The following is a 22,776-nucleotide window of genomic DNA, read 5'->3' as shown; positions in this document are numbered from 1 at the left end:
ATAAATAAATAAAATCTTTTTTAAAAAAAGGAATATTCATAATGTGATACTAATGCTAATAAATGGTATTGAGTGCCTAACTGTGCCAGGATGCAGAGCTCCTGACATCATGATCTTGTTTAATGCTGCAACAAATCTATATGATGGGAAAAATCATCATCCTCATTTTACAGAGGAGAAAACAGGCTCAGAGGAATCAAGTATCATATCCCATGTCACAGAGCTAGTCAGTGGTGGGATCTGTATTTAAACCCAGACAGGTCTTTACTTAACATTTTTCTTTAAATAGACTCACTTTTTAACTTAGAGGCATTTACTTAAAAAGTAAGCTTTATATCACTATCATAGAAAAGGAAACCAGGATCATTTGCCACAAATAGAAGGAAACTATAAATATAATGAAACCAAAACAACGTTCTTAGATTCTAGCTGGATACTTTTGCCTGCCAAATGCTCTGAGCTCGTTCTCTCTGTTTAAGAGACTTAATAGTGTGAAAGGAGTTAAAGATATACTAGCACCAAACCGAGCCTTTCTCCTTGAAGCCATGAGACACAGTCCACCTTGCATGGCCTCAACAGGAAGCTAAACTCCCATTCTTCGCTTCCCACCCATTCACTGGGTTGCTTTAGGCAAAGTCAGTTTACATCTCTGGGCCTTATTTTCTTCATCTGTAAAATGGGGGTCATGACATCCACCCTACTCATTTCATAGTGCTTTTGTGAGAATCAATTGGCAGGTGAGAAGAGATATATAAATTATTACTGGTAAAAAATAATTAATTAATTAATTACTGATGAAGTGGGGAAGGCAATAAGCTTAATTTTTACACATAATCATGATGGAGACCAGTACTTTGCTACAATGTCTTCCTTACTATTAGAAGCCCCAGTTTTTAGCTGAGAACTTGACCCTTGAATACAGAGACTGCATTTTCCAGCTTTCTTTGCAGCTACATGACTAGGCCACATGGGATGGGTAGGTAAAAATGCATGCCAATGTGTTATGTGTCCTCAAGGAAAATAACTTTATATAAACAGATTTTTTTTTTAAAGTTTTTTTTTTTTTTAAATCTTTATTTGCAGGCTCCATGCACCGGGAGCCCGATGTGGGATTCGATCCAGTGTCTCCAGGATCGCGCCCCGGGCCAAAAGCAGGCGCCAAACCACTGCGCCACCCAGGGATCCCTATATAAACAGATTTATAAGGATGCTAGAATGTGCTCTTTGCCCCTTTTTCTTAATCCATTCCTCCACCCTGTAGCCTAGAAGGCAGAAGGGATGTCTAAGGCTCTCACATTCATCTTCAACAATGAGAATGAGGACCTCACCCCACCTGAGCACCTGGGTGGCTCAGATAGTTAAACCTCCGACTCTATTTCAGCTCAGGTCATGATCTTAGGGTCATGGGATTGACCCCCACATTGGGTTCCATGCTCAGTAGGGAGCCTTCTTAAGATTCCCTCTCTCTCCCTCTCCCTCTGCCCCTCCCCCACTCATGTATGCTATCTCTCTCAAATAAATAAATCTTAAAAAAAAAAAAAAGAGAGAGAGCTCTTGACTTCAGGGCTACCATACCAGCTCTGAACCACCGAACTCTTGGGCATCTGTTTAACATAAGAGACTAGAACCTGGGGTCATTAGACAATTATTTTGTCATTAGACAATTATCACATGCAGCCAAACCTGGTCCTGTTACAATAATGTGTTATTCTTTTTTAGGTCTGTATCACATGCATGTATTGGGCAAACAGCTTTTATCTATGTGTCCTTGGACAAGTCATTTCACCTCTCTGAACTTCAGTTCTGTCATCAGAGAAATGGTGATATTTACTTCTCAAGGCCACAACATAGACTGGGTGGTCGGCAGCATCACTGTGATGGGGGTATGCCTCGTGGTCTATGGCGTGTGAAGGTGGCTCATACACTCTGCTTGGAGAACAACATGGCAATATCCATACAAATCCTAAAGGTACTTATCCCTTGCCTCAAATGTATCCCATGGCTGGGCTTGTGCATGTACATGAAAGGTGCATACAGGGTATTCACTGCACCACCGTCTTTATAAGAGAGGATGGCAATGTCTATTAAGAGGGAACTGATTAAATAAAGTATGGTATATCCATGCCACGGAATACTACAAAGCCATTAAAACAAGTGGTGAACAATCGTATATGTTGTGGAAAACCTGAGACGTATTAAGAAATTTAAAAAGCCAAGGCACACAATACAATGTAGAGTATGATCCCATCTATGGTTTTTAAGAAGGATGTACATGCTCTGGAACAGCCAGAAGGAATGAGCAGCTCTGTAAGGAATGACACAGCAAACATTCTGAACGTGACATCTGCTGCAAAGAGCAATTGTACTTTTGGGGCACCTGAGTGGCTTAGTCAGTTAAGGGTCCAACTCCTGATTTCAGCTCAGGTCATGATCTCAGGGTCCTGGTGTTGAGCCCTGCATCCAGCTCCATGCTGGGTATGGAGCCTGCTTCCAATTCTCTCTCTCCTTCTCCCTCTCCCTCTGTGCCCCCTCTCCCCGCCCTAAAAAAATAAATAAAGCAATTGTAATTTTATTTATTTTTTAAATGTTAAGTAGGCTCCATGCCTGGGCACCCGGGTGGCTCAGTTAGTTAAGTGTCTGTGTTTGGCTTGGGTCATGATCCCAGAGTCCTGGGATGGAGTCCTATGTCAAGCTCCTTGCTCACTGGGGAGGCTGCTTCTCCCTCTGCCCCTCCCTGCCACTTGTGCTCTTTTCTCTTCAATAAATAAATAAAACCTTAAAAAAAAAAAAAAAGGAGGCTCCATGCCCAACATGGGGCTTGAACTCTGACCCTAAGATCAGGACTCGGGTGCCTCATAGGAAGCGCTCAGTCTCATAAGATCAAGACTCACATGCTCTACCCACTGAGCCAGCCAGGGACCAGGGACTTGTTATTTTAAAAAGTCAAGCATGTAGTCAGTGTTTTCCGTGTTTCAGGCATTGCTCTAACTGCTCTATGTTTATTAATGAATTGTTATTCCCATTTTATAGATGAAGAAACAGGTCCGGAAAGGTTAAATGATGTGCCCAAGGTAACATAGCTAGAGATAACACAGCTGGGGTCAGACCCAGCCCATGTATGGCAGGGCCATGCTCTGAAGCCCCTCTCCTCTCTGATCTATGAACAGGTAGAGATCGTGCATGGGCACACTCCTTCATGGTTCAGAACAGCAGACGGTGGTCTACATACAGTGATGTTATTCAGCCTTAAAAAGGAACGGAATTCTGACACATGCTACAACATGGAGGAACCTTGAGGACATTGTGTTCAGTGCAATGTGCTAGTCACAGAAAGACACTGTAGGATGCCACTTACTTGAGGTCCCCAGAACAGTCAAATTCACAGAGACCGGAAATAGGATGTTGGTCGCCAAGGGCTGAGGGAGGAGTATGGGGGATTAGTGTTTAAAGGGGACAGAAAGGGGCGCCTGGGTGGCTCAGTTGGTAAGCGTCTGCCTTGGGCTCAGCTCATATTCCAGCATCAGGTTCCCTGCTCACTGGGGAGTCTGCTTCTCCCTTTGCACCCTCCATGCTCTCTCTCTCTTTCTCTCTCTCATAAACAAGTAAATAAATAAAATCTTTATTTTTAAAAATATTTTATTTATTCATGAGAGACACACACACACACAGAGAGAGAGAGAGAGAGAGAGAGAGAGAGAGAGAGGCACAGACACAGGCAGAGGAAGAAGCAGGCTCCATGCAGGAAGCCCAACACGGGACTCTATCCTGGGTCTCCAGGATCATGCCCTGGGCTGAAGGTGGCACTAAACCACTGTGCCACCTGGGCTGCCCTAAACAAAATCTTTAAAAAATATAAAAAAGGGACAGAGTTTTACAAGATGAAAAAGAGTTCTGGAAGAGAGAGAGAGGGATGTAGTACACAATATTGAGCACTTAAAAAATTGTTAAAATGGTAAAATTTATGTTCTGAGTACTTTACCATGAGGGAGTGAGAGGAAGAAAGTCAGTAGAGGGGAATGCAGAAAATGACATAATATATTCGCCTCATGAGTGTCTACGTAAATGCACAGAAAGAGATTGGGGGGAAAATGGAAATTTAATTTATAAGAGTGGTGGCCTCTGGGCAGGGAGGGGGTGGGGACTTTAGCCTCTATGAAACATTTCAGCTTTTCAGAATGAATGTCTTCATATATTACTCATGAAATTTAAAAACATCACTCAAGATATTGATTTTTTCAAAGAACACACATATAAGCTTGCATATCTATAAACGTTTATAGAAGTATACAGAAGCAATTTAATGGTGGATACTTCTGAGAGGTGGCCTGGGAAATGGGCAGGAAGGGAGGGGGAGGGGGGACACTTCATTCTGTGCCATCCTGTACTGTTGAAAGTGTCTAACATCTGCATATAATATTTTTATAACAAAAACTATATTATTATGTTCAATCCTTTTCCATCTATGCCAGGCCATATGAAATCCTCTTAAGTTTTAAAAAAATAATTAAGAAACTAAAAGACAGTTAAAAAGAAGAGTGACACTTGAGTTTTGGTAATGAAACCTGAGTGAGACCAGAAGTAGTGAAGAATTAGTAAGAGCAAATATATGATACACTCAGGTGTTTATTTTCTTTAAAGCTTGTGCTGTAAGTATGCTTTTATAGAAAGCTTTTTTTTTTCCTTAAGTAGGCTCCATGATGGGCATGGAGCCCAATGTGGTACTTGAACTCGTGACCTAAGCTGAAATCAGGAGTCAGATGCTTAACTGACTGAGCCACCCAGGGGCCCCCATATAAAGCTTTCTAATGATGCATTTTATGCGCAGCTCTTGTAATACTGTCTCATTATAACACTGTTACACCACCCTCAAAGGACATCTGCTGAGCTGGACACTCCAAAAGGGAGGCCTCTGTTTTTGTTCAGTGGCCTCTTCCATAAGGACACACCACAGCTGCTACCCTTTCCTGGGGGTCAGACCAGCTGTCCCCAGGGCTATCTGTCCCCAGGACTCCACAGAGGCTTGCTATAGACTGAACTGTGTCTCCACAAAATTCATATGTAGAAGCCTTAATCCCCAGTGCGATTGTATTTGGGGGGGGTGGGGCCTTTGGGAGGTAATTAGAGTTTGGTGAGGCCTCCTGATGGGATCAGTGCCCTTGTAAGAGAAGACATCAGAGAGCCTGCTCCCTCCCCCCACTGCCCCCACCCTCACCCTCACACCAGAGCAGGATCTTGTCTGAGAAAGAACAAACTTGCTGTGTGCAACAATTTGCTGCATCTTAGAACCATACAATTGAGAAAAAGTGTGATCCCATTTATATACAAATCAAAGGCCGGGGCAAAACTAACCTACAGGAAGAAAAGTCAGGATAGTGCATACCTTTGGGGGCAGTGATTGGAAGAGGACATGAGGATTCCTGATCTGTGTACTATTTCTATAGGCATGTTCACTTTGTGTAAATTACTGAGTCATAGAGGTGACAATTTCTGTACTCCTAAGTGTGTTATACTTTCCGTAGAAGCTGACTTTAAAAAGGCTACATACCATAGTGTGTAAGAAGTAAACATCAGAAATAACCAATAGAACACTGGTTAGAGCACATTCATGCAGTGGAGCACCAAGCTGTCACGAAAGAGACGAAGGAAGCCCTTTATGTGCTGATGTGGGATGGCATATGGGTGTGCTAAGTGCAAGGCAAGGTGCAGAGTAACAGACGTGGTGCAGGGCTAGCACTCTGTAAGGAGTGGGGAAAGTGTGTGTGTATGTGTACGTGTGTGTGTTTGCATGGACATCAAATATTTCTGGAAGTGTCTACAAGACACTGATAACCTTGGTGACTTTTTTTTTTTAAGATTTTATTTATTTATTCATGAGAGACACAGAGAGAGAGAGAGAGAGAGAGGCAGAGACACAGGCAGAGGGAAAAGCAGGCTCCATGCAGGGAGCCCGATGTGGGACTCCATCCTGGGTCTCCAGGAAAACGCCCTGAGCTGAAGGCAGGCGCTCAACCCCTGAGGCACCCAGGCGTCCCAACCTTGGTGACTTCTAAGGAGAGGAACTGAGTGGCTGGAGGATAGGAGGGGATGGAGACATTGCACTGAGAACCCGCTGCACATTTTGGATTCAGAAGCATGTGAAAGAGTTACCTATGGAAGCCATAAGGCAGGCAGGAGTTGACTACTACTAAGTGACTATTGCCAGAGATTCTCACTCGGAATTAAAGCAACAAAGAATGGCAATGCACAGATCAAATATAACTCTCGGAAATAACGGATTAATCACAAAAACATAAAAATGAAAGTCCCTAAACCTCTTTTGACTGATTTGCCAATTTCCGAGAACTTATCCTAAGAAAACACTCATGGATATGCTCTCAGATTGAACTACAAGGATGTCTGTCACATTGTTACTTAAGAGAAAAATGAGGGGCACCTGAGGGTGTAGTGGGTCACGCATCTGACTCTCGGTTTTGGCTCATGTCCTGATCTCAGGGTTGTGAGCTCAACCTGTGGCTGCCCAGCACCCCCTACACTTAGAGCCCAGCACGGAATCTGTTTGGGACCCTCCCTCACTCTCTCCGTCTGCCCCTCCCCACTGTACACACATGCTCTCTCTAAAATAAACATAAATCTTTAAAAAAAGAGAAACAAGAGGAGGAGAGGGAGAAATAATAAAGGAAGAATGGAGGGCAGCCCGGGTGGCTCAGTGGTTTAGAGCTGCCTGCGGTCCTGGGATCGAGTCCCTGCATGGAGCCTGCTTCTCCCTCTGCCTCTCTCTCCCTGTCTCTCTCTGTGTCTCTCATGAATAAATAAATAGAATCTTCAAAAAAATAAAGAATGGACAGAAAGAAGCAGCTTAACATCCAGGAATATAGGAATAGAGCTCTCTCCTACCACTCAGCTATGAAACTCTAATATAAATTTCCTCAGGTAGCTCCTGAGGAAGATTTAATGATATAGAAAATACTTATGATATGTTAGGTTTCCAGAGGCTGCAAAAACAAACATAATATCATTTCACTTTGGGGGAAAAAACACTTACTTAGTTATAGCAAATAGTTCTGTAGAACTTACCATGCCAGGCACTATAATCTTTACATTCCCTAGTTCATTTAATTTGCACAATAATCTGCATTATTATTTTCTTTTTACAGATGAGGATACTGAGGCACAGAGAGGTTATCCAAGTTATCCAAAGTCACACAGCTGTTAAATTGCAAAATTAGCCAGCAAGTTTGAACCAGCAAGAGTCTGGCTCCAGAGCCTGCTCGCAACCAGTACTTTATATTGTTAAGAGTGTAGGCCAAGCAGTTAAGAATGACTGATTCTGGGAGTGTGAGATTTTGCTCATTTCTAGTTCCTAGTTTTCTATGAAAAACAATGATAACTTTACAAAGCAGTACAGCTCTTGGAAAAGGGGAGGTACACAGAGAAGCAATCCAGCACAGAACATATGGCCAGCTGCCTGTGTCCCTGGGGGGGGGGAGGGGGCTACCTGTGTCCCTGGGGGGGGGCCCTCCCTGGGGGTAAGGAAAGGATCAGGCTGCATATGGGGCTGAGAGGAGCCCAGTGAAGAGTCTGTGTCCACACTGAGACCACAGCTTTCCAAGGGACTGCTTCCCCATCACCCTGTGCACTCGGAGCACTAGGGAAAACCTCCAACAGAATGAGCCCCTCTAAGGGACGGAGGGTGTCTATAGGCCCCTTGCTACCAAGTCTGAGCACTGGCTCTGCTCCCCAGGGCAGGTGCTTCTATTACAAGGGAGACTGAGCATCTCCTAACAGTCACCCCCAATCACTGGATTTGTAGATCCAGGCCCAACCTGAGTGCCTGTCAGCCTGAGATGCTGGCGGTCAGGAGCCCTGTGCCTGGGCTTACCCCCCCCATCTAGCACCCAGATACTCGGAGGCACCCTGACCCCCCCTTCCCCTCACCAATCCAATCCATTCCCAAGGCCTACTGGCTCAACCTCCAAAAATATCCAGAATCTATCTGACCTCCCCTCCCCATCTCCACTGCACCCATCTGTCCAAGCCGCCATGATCTCCCTCCTGGATGACCACCGTGGCCTCCTAACTAGTTCTCAGCTCCCACGCTTATCCCATCATCAGCTGTTCTCTGCTCAGTATCCATGGAAATGGATGGTACCACTCCCCTGCTTAGCGCCCTCCAAAAGCTCACCCCATACACTCAGAATAAAGTGCTGACACAGGCTGCCCACCTTCCCCTCCAGCCATTAGGCTTCCACTCCCTACCCGGGGGCCACATTGGCCTCCTTTCTGTCCCTGAAAACATGTTAAGTTCAGCTCCACCTGGAGGCCTTTGTACTGACTGCTCTCTCTTCTGGGGGTGAATTCAGTCCCCAGTTCCTGGTTCCTGATTCTCCCATGGCTCTCCCTGCAGCCTATCCCATCCCTCCAGCTTGGACCAGGCCCTTCCAGAGGGTTCTATCCCTTCTGGGCCCCCTCTGGCTCTTCTAGGCAGGTGTCCTTTCAAGGCCATCCTTCTTGGTTTCTCAGCTACTAATCTGAGCAGCTGCTCTGGCTCCTTTTCCGGTTCCTCCTCCACCTGCCTATTAAAGGTCGGTGTTTCTAGTCTCTCCCCTTCTCCCAGCACACATTCTCCACGGGGCAATTTCACCCACCCTCAGACTCATTCGATGATGCCTCACATCTCTGTCTCCAGCTGAGACCTCTTCCCTAAGCTTCCAGTCCGAATAGCCAATTGCTTGCCAGACCTTTCCTCTTGCACATCCCAGAGGGCCTGCCAACTCAGTGTTTCCCAAACTGACCTGACCTTCCCCTGTATGTATGGGAATGTCAGTCCAGAGACCCAAACATCCAAGGAGGAAACCTGGAGTCATCTGTAACACCTACCTGGTCCTCACCCCAGAGAGCCCCTAGTCTCCTAAACAGGTCTTCCCTCTTCCCCCCTCCTCTCTCTGTACCTCTTAACAGGACAATGGGCTCCTAGCCTCCCACCAAGCCTCCATTCAGTCCACCCCTGCAGCAGCCACCCTATTCATCTTTCTAAGCCCAACTTCTAGGCCCTGGTAACTCTCAAGCCTAAAAGCAAATACCCAAGTGGCACCCAAGTGGCTCAGTCGGTTAAACATCAGACTCTTGATTTTAGCTCAGGTCCTGAATTCAGGGTCATGAGATCCAGCCTTGCATGGGGCACAACACTGGGCGTGGAGTCTGCTTGAGATTCTCTCTCCCTCTCCCTCTATCCCTCCCTCTTGTGCTCTCTCTCTGTTACCTTATTTTATAGATGAGAAAACTGAGACTCAGAAATTGTGTAACCTTCTTAAAGACAGTTGATAATGCCACACTTAGCATTCAAATTCAGGTTGTCTGACCACTGAATATGCTGCCTCCAAAGGAGTGGGTGGTAGAGCTAGAACTTAAATCAGATGTCACCATTCACTCATTCAACAGACACTTAGTAAGCACCTACTATGTGCCAGGCACAGACTCCTGGTCCAGGGCTCTCATTATACCATTAAACTTTTCTGGGATTAAAGTAAGGTTGGTAATGATGAATAACAAACTGGGAATGAAAAGAAAAAGACACAAATAAGAGGCTTTCTGAATAATAGTTCAGCTCCTGTCCTCTTAACTCCTCCAACTCTTCCAACCTGTCCTCCCCATTGACAGCTGGATGTGATATGTCTCCCCCTGCTTAAAACATTTCAAGTCTGTTCTAGGTATCACACAAAACCCAGGATGGAACTGACAATTTGATTATGAGAAAAAACAAATTTCACTATGGGGAAAACATCCAAAGACAAAGTCAAAAGATCAACTGGGAATCTTTGTAACTTGTATCACAGAAAAAGAGCTAACTTTCTTAATATACAAAAAGTTCTTTTTTGTTTTAAATATTTTATTTTTAAGTAAGCTCTATACCCAGTGTGGGGCTTGAACTTACAACCCTGAGATCAAGAGTTGCATGTTCTACTGACTGAGCCAGCCAGGTGCCCCACAAAAAGTTCTTATGTATCAAAGAGGGAAAACACCATTAACTTGATAAAAAAATATATATATATAGTTATTATTATTATTACATATATATGAGCTGACAGTTTAAAGAAAAGATATATATAAAAGGTGCTTGACTGGGACACCTGGGTGGCTCAGCAGGTTGAGCATCTGCCTTTGGCTCAGTGTGTGATCCCAGAGTCCCAAGATAGAGTCCTGCATCGGGCTCCCTGCATGGAGCCTGCTTCTCCCTCTGTGTCTCTCATGAATACATAAATAAAAAATCTTTTAAAAAATAAAATAAAAGGTGCTTGACTTCACTCATAATTAGAAAAGGGCAAATTATTACTATAAGAGTATTTTTTACCCATCAGGTTGGCAAAAATATTTGATAACATACTCAGTTGAAAAGGAAGTGGGGGGATCCCTGGGTGGCGCAGCGGTTTGGCACCTGCCTTTGGCCCAGGGCGCGATCCTGGAGACCCGGGATCGAATCCCACGTGGGGCTCCCGGTGCAGGGAGCCTGCTTCTCCCTCTGCCTATGTTTCTGCCTCTCTCTCTCTCTCTGTGTGTGTGACTATCATAAATAAATAAAAATTTTAAAAAAAAGAAAAGAAAAGGAAGTGGGGTAACAGGTCCTTTTATACATTGCTGCTAGGAGTTAACTCTGTACAACATCTAAAGAGGGGACTATGGCTGGATCTGTCAAAATTGTAAATATACAGACCATTTAATCTAGCAATGCTGCTCTAGGTCTTTTTTATTCTTATACTCACATATGTGTCAAATTATTTATATACAACATTATCCACTGAAATATTGTTATAGTAAAATATTATAAACATAACTATTGATAAAATAAAGGATGACACATCTATGCAAAAGTATATTATGCAGCTCTTTTTTTTTTAGATTTTTTTATTTATTTACTCATGAGAGACAGAGAGAGAAGCAGAGACACAGGCAGAGGGAGAAGCAAGCTCCCTGGAGGGAGCCTGACGTGGGACTCCATCTTGGAACCCCGGGATCATGCCTTGAGCCAAAGGCAGATGCTCAACCACTGAGCCGCTCAGGCATCCCTATTATGCAGCTCTTAAGAAAAAGTAGTTCATTATACACTAAAATAGGATAACCCTAACAAGAGAGTGATAGTATGTGATATCTAGATTAGAGCATAAAAGGCAGTGTGATGGCAAAAACAATCGTCTAAAAGGAATACATCTGGAGGACTCATACTTCTCAATTTGAAAACTCACTACAAAACAGCAGTCATCAGGACAGTCTGGTACTTGCATAAGGACAGACACAGATCTATTCCACTGATCTAGTGGAATGGATTAGGGAGTCCAGAAATTAACCCAGATATCTATGGTTAATTGATTTTTGACAAGGGTGCCAAGACCATTCAATTGAAAAAGAATCATCTTTTAAATAAATGGTGCTGGGACAACTGGATAGCTATATGCAAAAGAATGAAGTTGGACCTTTACCTTACTCCAAATATACAAATATTAACTCAGATGATCAGACACCTAAATGTAAGAAGCCAAAACTATAAACTCCTTGGTAAAAACAGAGGTAAATTTCTTGTGCCCTTAGGGGCACCTGGGTGGCTCAGTCAGTTAAGTGTCTGCCTTCAGCTTAGATCATGATCTCAGGGTCCTAAGATGAAGCAGTATGTTGGGCTCTGCACTCAATGGGGAGTCTGTTTCTCCTCCTTCCTCTGCCCCCACCCCCACTCATGCTCTCTCTTGCATGCTCTTTCACAAATAAATAAATAAAATTTTGGGCAGCCTGGGTGGCTCAGCAGTTTAGCACTTTCTTCAGCCCAGGGCCTGATCCTGGAGACCAGGGATCGAGTCCCATGTCAGGCTCCCTGCATTGAGCCTGCTTCTCCCTCTGCCTGTGTCTCTGCCTCTCTTTCTGTGTCTCTCATGAATAAATAAAAAAAATCTTTTTTTAAAAATGTTTTTAATAAATAAAATCTTAAAAAATAAATAAATAAATAAATTAAATCTTTAAAAATAATAAATAAATAAAATCTTAAAAAAAAATTTGTGCCCTTGGATTTGCAAAGGATTCTTAGGTATGACACCAGAAGCACAAGCAACACAAGAAAAAAAGAGATAAACTGGATTTTGTATAAATTAAAAACTTCTGTGTTTCAAAGAAAACTATCAAGAGAAACAAAAGACAGCCACAGAATGGAAAAAAATATCTGCAAATCATATATATAAGGGACTTGTATCTAAAGTATACAAAGAACTCTTACAACTCAATAATAAAAAGAAAAATAACCCAATTAAAAAATAGACAAAGGATCTTAACAGATAATATCTCCAAAGAAGGTATACAAATGGCCGATAAGCACAGGAAAAGACTCTCAACACCATGAATCATTAGGGAAACACAAATCAAAACCACAAGATACCAGTTCACACCCAGTAGGATGCCTATTATTTAAAAAGTCAGATAACAACAAGTGTTGATGAGAATATGAATAGGAACCCTCATATACTGCTATTGGGAATGTACAGTAGTGCTGCCACTTTGGAAAACAACCTGGTAGTTTCTCAAAATGTTAAATACAGAGTTGCCATTTGAGCCACCAATCCCACTCCTTCCAAGAGAAATGACAATGTACATCCATGCAAAAACTTGTACACAAATGTTCATAGCTGGAGATTCCTCAAAGAGTTAAAAATAGACCTGCCCTACGACCCAGCAATTGCACTGCTGGGGATTTACCTCAAAGATACAGATGCAATGAAACGTCGGAACACCTGCACCCCAATGTTTCTAGCAGCAATGTCCACAATAGCCAAACTGTGGAAGGAGCCTCGGTGCCCATCGAAAGATGAATGGATAAAGAAGATGTGGTTTATGTATATAATGGAATATTACTCAGCCATTAGAAATGACAAATACCCACCATTTGCTTTGATGTGGATGGAAATGGACAGTATTATGCTGAGTGAAATAAGTCAATCGGAGAAGGACAACATTATATCGTCTCATTCATTTGGGGAATATAAAAAATAGTAAAAGGGAATAAAGGGAAAAGGAGAGAAAATGAGTAGGAAGTATCAGTGAAGGTGACAGAGCCTGAGAGACTCCTAACTCTGGGAGACGAACAAAGGTGGTGGAAAGGGAAGTGGGCAGGGGGTTGGGGTGACTGGGTGACAGGCACTAAGGTGGGCACTTGACGGGATGAGCACTGGGTGTTATGCTATATGTTGGCAAATTGAACTCCAATGGAAAAAAAATGTTCATAGCAGCACTATTCATAATGGCCAAAAGTTGAAACAACCCAAATGTCCACCAACTGATGAATGAATAAACAAAATGTGGTCTTCTCCATACAATACAACATCATGGCCATAAATGGCCATAAAAAGGAATGAACTACTGACACATGCTATGACACGAATGAACCTTGAAAACATTATGCTAAGTGAAAGGAGTTGCAAAGACTGCATATTGTATGATTTCATTTGTTTATTTTTTTTAAGATTTCATTTTTAAGTAATCTCTACACCCAGCATGGAGCTCAAAACCACAACCCCAAGATCAAGAGTTGCATGCTCCACAAACTAGGCAAGCCAGATGCCCCTGTATGATTTCATTTATATGAAATGTTCAGAATGGGCTAAAATAGACATTAAGTAAATTAGTGGTTGCTTAGAAGCTGGGTTGGTTGGGTGGGGGAGCTTTGTGGGGTGAGACCTAAAGAGTATAAGGCTTCTTGAGATGATGAAAATATCCTACAGTCAACTGAGGTAATGGTTGTACAACTCTATGAATATACACTTCATATGGATGGCATGGCATATGAGTTATGTCACAATAAAACCATTACCAAAAAAGAAAAGAAGAGAAGAAAAAAGAAAAAAGGACAGTGGGCAGTGTAGCTTCTTCCTTTCTCTCTCTTTCTAGGATCATTCATTCCGAGGTCTCCTGCAAACGCATGAGAGTGCTTAGAACTGGGCCCTCAGCCCCACGCCGCCTTAGATTACCACAGCCCCCGCTGCGGTCTTGGTTGTAACTTCAGGAGCAACCCTGAACCAGAACTGCCTGTCTATGCTGCTCCCAAATTCCTATGACTCACAGAATTGGAAAAAATAAATACCTGTTGCTTTAAGACACAAAGTTCTGGGGTAATTTGTTACACAGGTATAGATAACTAATATACCATTTAAGTAAAAAAAAAAAAGTTTGCATTTGTTTGTATATTTATGAGATTTCTTGAAAAAGATACTCAAGACACTGGTGACAGTGGTTGCCCCAGAGAACTCTGGGAGGATCTTTGGGGAATGGGGACAGGCAGGAAGACTGGTGATGGCTGATCATATACCTTTTTCCCCTTTTGAATTTTGTATCACTTACATGTATTAGTTATTTCCCAAAGAAACCCTTCAACAAATATAAGCTGATAAAGTCCGTAAACTCCGGATAGTGGCTGGGAAGCCTCCACAATCTAGCTTCCCCTTCTGAACACTCACCACTCCCTGCCCTAATTGCTGGTAGTCCCCAAAACACACCAGGCTATTTCCTGACTTCATGCCTGGGATCATACTGTCTCTTCTGCCTGGCTGCACTTCTCTTTCTGGCCCATCCTCTCAGACTCCGTTCAAATGCTGGAACTTTTTGGAAGACTTCCCTGGCTGTCCTTAACTGTGTCAGATGTCCCCCTTGTGCCCCCAGAATACCCTGTGCTTGATTCAGTAATTTCACATGTCATGCACAGAGAAGTGATGATCTTTTCTCTCCTGCCTCTCCCATTGCCCTTTGAGCTGTGTGGCAGTGAGGACTCTTACTCTGGATTCCTAGAGCCCAGCACAGTGCCTGACACACAGAGGAGGCTGTCAGTAAAGGACCGATGTGAGAAAGGAAGGGTGTAGGGAGGGAGGATGGAAAAAAGGAAAGAAGGGACAGTCAGGGGAGGAAGGAAGACAATGGAGCAGGCAAAGAAAGAAGTCCCTCCTCCCCCCAGTGTTCTCAGCAGGTCATGTACATACAGAAATGTTACTGGATAAATAAACTCCCAAGCCAAATCTGAAACAAACTCCCAAAGAAATGGGGAGGAATGTGGATAAATGCTTTAAGCTGAAGTGACACTGCTGCTACCAGCCCAGAGACACCTGCTGATCAAGCACACATCTGGAAGGCTGGAAGGTACTCGCCTCACCTTGGGATCTCAGCCCCCTGCCACCATCCCCAGCTTCGGTCTCTCACGCTACCTTCCACGTCCTATTCCCTGCTGTGACTCCGGCATCCAAGCAGGGCCTAAAGCACAGTAGGCACTCAGTACTGAAGGAATCACAGTCAGAATCATCTCCCTTCTGTGGGTCAAAGAGCCTCACTTTGTGATATGAACTTTTGACTCTACTTGCTGGGACTAGGTTTTTTTCACCTGTAAAATGAGGCAGTTGAGCCAGCCAATTGGCAAGACTCTTTTCAGCTGACAGTTTATGACTTTTTTTTTTAAGATTTTACTTATTTATTCATGAGAGACAGAGAGAGAGAGAGAGAGAGAGAGAGAGAGAGACAGGCAGAGGGAGAAGCAGGCTCCATGCAGGGAGCCCGATGCGGGACTCGATCCCCAGTCTCCAGGATCACACCCTGGGCTGCAGGCGGCACTAAACCGCTGAGCCACCTGGGCTGCCCAGTTTATGACTTTTTAAGGCCTTTGATCATCCCAGCAAGCCTGACCTCTTCCACCTGAGCAACAGGAGTTCCTCACAAGCTGCTCTTCCCTTAGACTACGTCACAGGAATGACGTGACCATTTATTGAATGCCTACTGTACACTGGGAACCACACTCAGGGCTTTACATCCATCATTTTGTTGATTTCTTTCTACCACCTCTGAGGTAAGTACAATAATCTCCCCCAGGACTCCTGGCTGGCTCAGTCAGTGGAGCAAGTGACTCTTGATTTCAGAGTTGGTTGTGAGTTTGAGCCCCACGTGGAGCGTAGAGGCTACTTAAAAATAAAATCTTTAGTAATAATCATCATAATCTCCCTTTTACAATAAAGAAACTGAGATGTAGAGAGGAAAACCCACTTATCCAAGGCCACACAGGTGGGAAGGAGCAGAGAGAATTCTAAGTCCTTTGCTCTTTTTTTTTTTTAAGATTTTATTTATTTATTCATGACAGAGAGAGAGAGAGAGAGAGAGAGAGAGAGAGAGAGAAGCAGGCTCCATGCAGGAAGCCCGATGTGGGACTTGATCCCGGGTCACCAGGATCACACCTGGGGCTGAAGAGGCCGCTAAACCGCTGGGCTACCGGCGCTACCCTAAGTCCTCTGCTCTTTTTTTTTTTTTTTATGATAGAGAGAGAGAGAGAGAGGCAGAGACACAGGCAGAGGGAGAAGCAGGCTCCATGCACCAGGAGCCTGATGTGGGATTCGATCCTGGGTCTCCAGGATCGCGCCCTGGGCCAAAGGCAGGCGCCAAACCGCTGCGCCACCCAGGGATCCCAAGTCCTCTGCTCTTAAACCACTACTCGGCACTACGCCTCTGGACTCTCAACCAGGCTTCCAGCCCAAGTCTCTTCTCGAGCCAGCGACCTCCCCTTGACTAACCTCACCCAGCCCACAGGTAAACACTGAGTATGAAGAGTGGACGGTTGTACCTTGTGATCTGTGTATTCCTCTCCCCAGTTCTAGTTTGGTTTTAAAAGCAGGTACTAGGGATGCCTGGGTGGCTCAGTGGTTGAGCACCTGCCTTCAGCCCAGGGCGTGATCCCAGGGTCCCGGGATCAAGTCCCACGTCGAGCTCCCTGCATGGAGATTACTTCTCCCTCTGCCTGTGTCTCTGCCTCTCTCTCTGTGTGTCTCTCATGAATAAATAAATAAACAAATAATCTTTAAAGGGGGAAAAAGCAGGTGCTAGATCCATTTAGACTTGTGTTAAGTTGCAGCTTCACTTTTCACTAGGTGTGTGACCCTTGGGCAAGTTACTTTAACAAGATGAACATGAAATGCTGTAAAGAATATGAAAATGTCTAGCCTCAAAGCTGACACCTTGTGTGTTCTCACTAAGTGGGCAAGACCAGGTAGCAGAGATACCTGGAGAAGCTGGCCCCTAACTCCATGAAGAGAAACCTGGGTTTTCTACCTCTCTACTTAACATTTGAGTCTTATATCAAAAACCTCCTGCCACTGCTCCCATCACTAATGCTCCTCTATAAATCCTTCATAAATCCCCAGGCTTTTGAGTCAGACAGATCAAGTTACCATGCTAGTTCCCCCATTTACTGTCTGTATGACCTTGGACAAATGACTCCTCTTTGAAGCTCAGTGTTTTCATCTGAGGAAAAGATGAAAAAGAGTAATTTTCTATTACAAAAGAGTAATAATGGTAGGTACCCCATAGGATCATTGTGAGGAGTAAATAATAGTATGCACATCAATGTTTAGCACATGGTCAAGCATAGAGAGAAGGCTCAGAAAATGTTAATTATTTTTCCTGAATAATAACAACAGCTGTAGTAACTCTGAACTGCCTGCTGATTAAAGACCAAATTCCCAACCCAGTATTCAAAGACTTACACACTTGTAGCCCCATCATTCCTTCCTCACCTCTCCTCCTTCTGCTCCCCTATATGGATGTCACACTTAAGCCAGATGTGGCTTTCTTACCTCTGTGTCTCTGCCCATGATCTTCCTCTCCATTCACAATGCTCTCCCACACTTCAAATCTGTCCACATCCTCACCTCCCACTCAAGCCTCACCTCCCAACTATGGGGCCGCCTCCTCAATTGCCCTGGGTTTCCCCAGCACTTATAGCCCAGCATATATTAGTGTCTAGACCCTCCAGAGTGAGGCTTCTGTCTGCACCTGTCTTACCAGTGGTCATACCTGATTTCTCTTTTCAGAACTTGACCTTTTTCCACTGTCAGTCCAGGTGCTCCAGGGATGGGAATGTGGCTAAAGCCTTGGACAAAGTCACATTGATTAACTAAGAGGTGAATCCTTGGCTAAAGCCTGGGTCAATGAGAATCAGTCCTGGATCTTTTGCTGGAACCACTAACAGATGTTCTTTTTCCACAGGCATTGACAAGCTAAAGCAACATAAATTCAGAGCTGCTAGTAGCATTTTTATCACCTTTAAGAGAGAAGTGGACTTTAAAATGAGCTGACACAGGGGAACCAAGAAATGGAGACAGACATATTCTTAATGGCATTATTTGAGAATTTGGATCCATCCATGCCTGAAGCAAGCACCCCCTTTTTTAAAAAAATTATTCATGAGAGACACAGAGGCAGAGACATAGGCAGAGTGAGAAACAAGCTCCCTGCAAGGAGCCCAATGTGGGACTCAATCCCAGGACCCTGGGATCATGCCCTGAGCCAAAGGCAGACACTCAAACACTGAGACCCACCCAGACATCCCAAGATATTCTTTTTATAAGCTTTTATTTTTAAGTAATCTCTATACCCAACATGGGGCTTGAATTCACAACCCTGAGATCAAGAGTCCCATGCTCTACTGACTGAGCCAGCCATGCACCCCTGAAGCAAGATACTCTTGACTTTTAAGTTATGTGAGCCCAAAATCCTACCATCCCTATTTTATTTTATTTTTATTTATTTAGGCAATTTTAAGTTGGATTTCTCTCACTTGCCATTGAAAGAATGCTGACCATTATAGAGATTCAACCAGATGGTAAGCTTCCTGAGAGTGGGGATCGATCGCAGCGTATAAACCTAAATCCGGGATCCCTGGGTGGCGCAGCGGTTTGGCGCCTGCCTTTGGCCCAGGGCGCGATCCTGGAGACCCGGGATCGAATCCCACGTCGGGCTCCCGGTGCGTGAAGTCTGCTTCTCCTTCTGCCTGTGTCTCTGCCTCTCTCTCTCTGTGTAACTATCATGAATAAATAAATAAAATCTTTAAAAAAAAATAAAATAAACCTAAATCCTTGGGGACCAGGATGATCTCAGTATTATAGCACCTAGCACAGCGATGATCACAGAACAAGTAAAGAATAAATAGAGGAATAAGTATCTCTGAATTTTCCTAATTGTCCAGGGCTCTACACTTAGAAGAGTCTAAAATACTTGAATAAAAGTTTACTTAAACAAGAATTCTAATTCTTATCTAATATAAACAAGGCCCTTTGCTGCTCTGCAGCTCCCCTGAGAATGACTGATTTCTTATTTTCTAAATAGAAAGATCTTGGTGATAGAGTTGTTTTAGGAGACACCCAGGGCTGAAAGAGATACTTTGAATCCACTTATGTAACTGATTAGTCTCCCACTGTAAGGATGACAAAACTGAGATTTAAGCTAAAAACTGTTGCTTAATACTGCAGGGTAGGGACGCCTGGGTGGCTTAGCAGTTGAGCGTCTGCCTTTGGCTCGGAGTGATCCTGGTCTGGGGATGAGTCCCGCATCGGGCTCCCGGGGCGAGGAGCCTGCTTCTCCTTCTGCCTATGTCTCTGCCTCTCTCTGTATGTCTCTCATGAATGAATGGATGGATGAATGAATGAATGAATGAATGAATAAATAAATAAATAAATAAACAAAATCTTAAAAAAAAAATACTGCAGGGTGAATCACCTAGGCAGAGTCGGCCAAGACCCCGTCCCATGACTCGTAGTCCAGTGCTCTAGCTTCTGTCCTGATGTCACTTCATTAAACAAAGTGAATTGGTCACTTACCCAGAGAACTCAGAAATCTCTAAGCAGAATGGAATAAACTGCTCAACTCTGTTAACTGGCCTCCTCAGCCCTCAGGTGTGGGAAAACAATACAAGGGAAAGAGCACTGGACCAGGAGTACTCCCTTACTGGCTATGAGACTTTGGATAAAACCTTCTCTCTAGTCTAAGTCTCTTATCTCTAAAGTGGGGGGAGGGGAAGGTGGGATTTGAAGGAGCTGATCTCTATGATCTCTGAAATTCTGTAATTATATGGGGTTATTGGGACACTTCACCAAATCCCTAAGACTAAACCCACATAAATTACAGAGAGTTGGAAGGCCAAGAGGTCAGCAACCCATATGCAGACTCCAAATTAAGGGTGAGGAATTGAGGATTCCAGATGAGTATACATTCTTTCCAGCTTGCCTTTGGAGGAAGAATAAAATGGAAATATGTAAAGTCACCTTCTGGGTACCACTGAGAAATATGGAGACATACCCCCACACTCTACAATTTCTCCTTTCTCAATTTCAAAGATCCTAAAAGAACCATATCTAAGTAGATGGACTGAGGCAGATTTGAAACAAGCTCATTAAAATGTCCTCATCTGAATTAACACTGCTTTCTTCAAAGTAGTCCTTTTGAAAGTTTGGGAAATTCTTCCAATGGGGCAGGAGTTCCTCCCTGTATTTGTAAAAGTCCTCTTGGGGAAGCAAACTAGCCTCATGATTTTGCTCTCATACCTTGGCTTCATCCCAAGTGACAATTCTCAATTTGTTCACTATTGTATTTTCTGCACTTGGCCCTAAGTGACTTCCAGTCATTTCCAAAAATCATATTCTTCCTTTAAAAGATGGAGGTTCCCCTCAATGATGATGTTCAAGAGAACACACCCCACATTCCAAAGACTACAATGTTCTAAGCAGTGGAGTCATCAGCAAGTGATATAACACCTCCTGCAGGGAGTATCTTTTGAAGAGGCCCACACTTGTTGAATGCCCTGAGGTGCTTATTGTGAAAGACCATCTCTACTGCAAAGATCATCATATTTTCCCTTCTCTTTCTCATCCCTAGAGCGCTCCCAACTTTACCTAACCGTACCAGCCGTCCTCCCCCATTCCTGCTATATCTTGACCTCACTTTCCCCAGCCCAACTCTCTTTCCTACCCGCAATTAGGCAAATTCCCAAGTTGCTGAATCCTCAAAATCTGCCTTCGATCAAAAGATGGGTGGGGGGTGAGGACTCTAATGGATCCTGGAATACTGTCTCAGCAGTTCTTCTTCCCAAAAGGCCCTTCTCTAGTTCTTAGGGCAAGATGTCTGCCCTATCTAAACATTTCAAAGGGCTCAGGGATTTATTACCATTAGGCATAGCACCAGAACCCTCCCTGCACTGGGTGGGGGTAGGGGGTAGAGACCTGCCCTGTGAAGACCCCCATGTTGCCAAGTGCTGTCAACCACCCGCATTTCAAATACTGGATAGACACTACTAGACACGCATATCTTCGTAAGCTCCTTTATCTTAATACAGAACTTAAAAGTTTACAAGATACTCTTTCATTCGCTCTTGGAATCCTCTTCATTGTTTTACAGATGGGGAAGCCTAGCCTCAGGGAAGTAAAGTGAAACACCCAAGTTGATAATGTCAGCAAGATAAAGGTCAAAGTCAGATCTCTGGATTCCCCCCATCTCATGCTCTTTTTGATACAACAGAAATTGCTCACTCCTAGAGTAGCTCCTCATTCAGATAATAATTTCCTGTAGGACAGCCAGAAGAGACTCTCAGAGACCCTCATAGACTCTAACATAACACCAACCCATCAGTAAATGCAGTCTGCCCATATCCAAGCACGCAAACTCAAAGACCCAGTCCTACGGTTCTGCCTCCTGCCCCAAGGTGTCTCTCTCATAAATCCCCTACCTAGTGGCTTCTGAGGGTCAGCCAAGGAGGTGTGTCTTTAGCCAGAGGAGTAGAATCTCTCTGACCCCTCCACGAAGGGGTCCTGGAAGGAAGGAGCCCCGTCCTCGGCACCTGTTCTAGGGGTCCCACCCCCACCCCTCCCCTACCTGCCAAGAGCTGCATCCAGGCGCAGATCTTGTAGACCGTGGCCGTGTTGCAGAAGAAGAAAAGCGCAAAGCAGGTGATACAGCCGAGGATCAGCACCATGGAGAGCAGCACGAAGAAGGCGGCTGCCTTGAAGGCGCCGGACGGGATGGTGCTGAAGTCGGTGAACGAGCCTCGGCAGGTGAGCTCGCGGCCCGCCAGCCCGCTGCCCACACAGTAGTGGAAGAGGCCGAAGTAGCCAGGCTTGGGGGTGCTCACGCTGTCGCCCACCCAGTAGGGCTGGATGAAGACCACCACGTTGATGATGGCGAAGCAGATGGTGAAGATGGCCCATAGCACGCCGATGGCCCGCGAGTTCCGCATGTAGTGCTCGTGGTAGAGCTTGGAGGCCTCCTGCGAGGGCAGCATGGTGCCCGGGGGCGGGGCCGGCGGCGGCGGCGGCGGCTGGCGGGGGCCGCCGGCCCGGGACCGACCGACCGCCGGGCTGCGAGGCTGACGGGCGGGAGCTGGGGACGCACGCGAGAGGCGGCCCTGAGCCAAGAACTCTCGAGGGCGGGGCCTGGGGCCTGGGGCCTGGGGCCTGGGGCCTGGGGCCTGGGGCCTGGGGCGGCGCTGGGGGGACGCGAGGGCAGGACGGGGGAGGCAGGGGGCGTCCTGAGTGCTGGGGCGGTGGGGCCGGGGGCAGCAAGCACCTCGGGGGGGGCTTCGGGAGAGGACCTGTGAAAGTTGGGGGGCTGGGTGAGGGGGATGGGATGGGGATCTGGGAGCTGGCAGTGGGGGCTGGCTACAAAGTAGTCACGGAGGTGATGGGGAGGGGGCTTGGGGGCCGGGGCTGGGAGAGTAGGAAGGAACCGTGGGGAGCTGGAATGGATGGAGGCTGAGGACCGGTATCGGGGTTGGCAGAGGGGCTGCAGAGGGAGCCTGCAAGGGAATTTGGGGCTGGTACCGGGGGTAAAAGGAGGTTTGGTGTTGGGTGTCCAGAAAGGCGCTGTGGAGGGGGCTGGTGCTTCTATGAGGGACAGGAAGGGGATACGAGGGTCTGGCACTGGGGGACCGGGAAGGTGATATGGGGGCTGGGACGG

General features: G+C 45.2%; 1 protein-coding gene across 1 annotated transcript in view; it reads right to left on the bottom strand.

The window, feature by feature from the left end:
• LHFPL4 (LHFPL tetraspan subfamily member 4) overlaps positions 1-22,133 on the bottom strand; it is a 30,920-nt gene extending 8,787 nt beyond the window's left edge. The window contains exon 1 of the mRNA XM_055344079.1: positions 21,697-22,133. Within this exon, the coding sequence (XP_055200054.1) occupies positions 21,697-22,102 (406 nt within the window). The 5' untranslated portion in view covers positions 22,103-22,133. The remainder of the gene's footprint in view (positions 1-21,696) is intronic.
• Between the last annotated feature and the right edge of the window lie 643 nt (positions 22,134-22,776).

Source organism: Nyctereutes procyonoides, unplaced genomic scaffold (assembly GCF_905146905.1).
Source record: "Nyctereutes procyonoides isolate TBG_1078 unplaced genomic scaffold, NYPRO_anot_genome, whole genome shotgun sequence".
Taxonomy (NCBI): domain Eukaryota; kingdom Metazoa; phylum Chordata; class Mammalia; order Carnivora; family Canidae; genus Nyctereutes; species Nyctereutes procyonoides.
The sequence above is the reverse complement of the archived record's forward strand: the minus strand, read 5'-3'. Positions and strand labels throughout refer to the sequence as shown.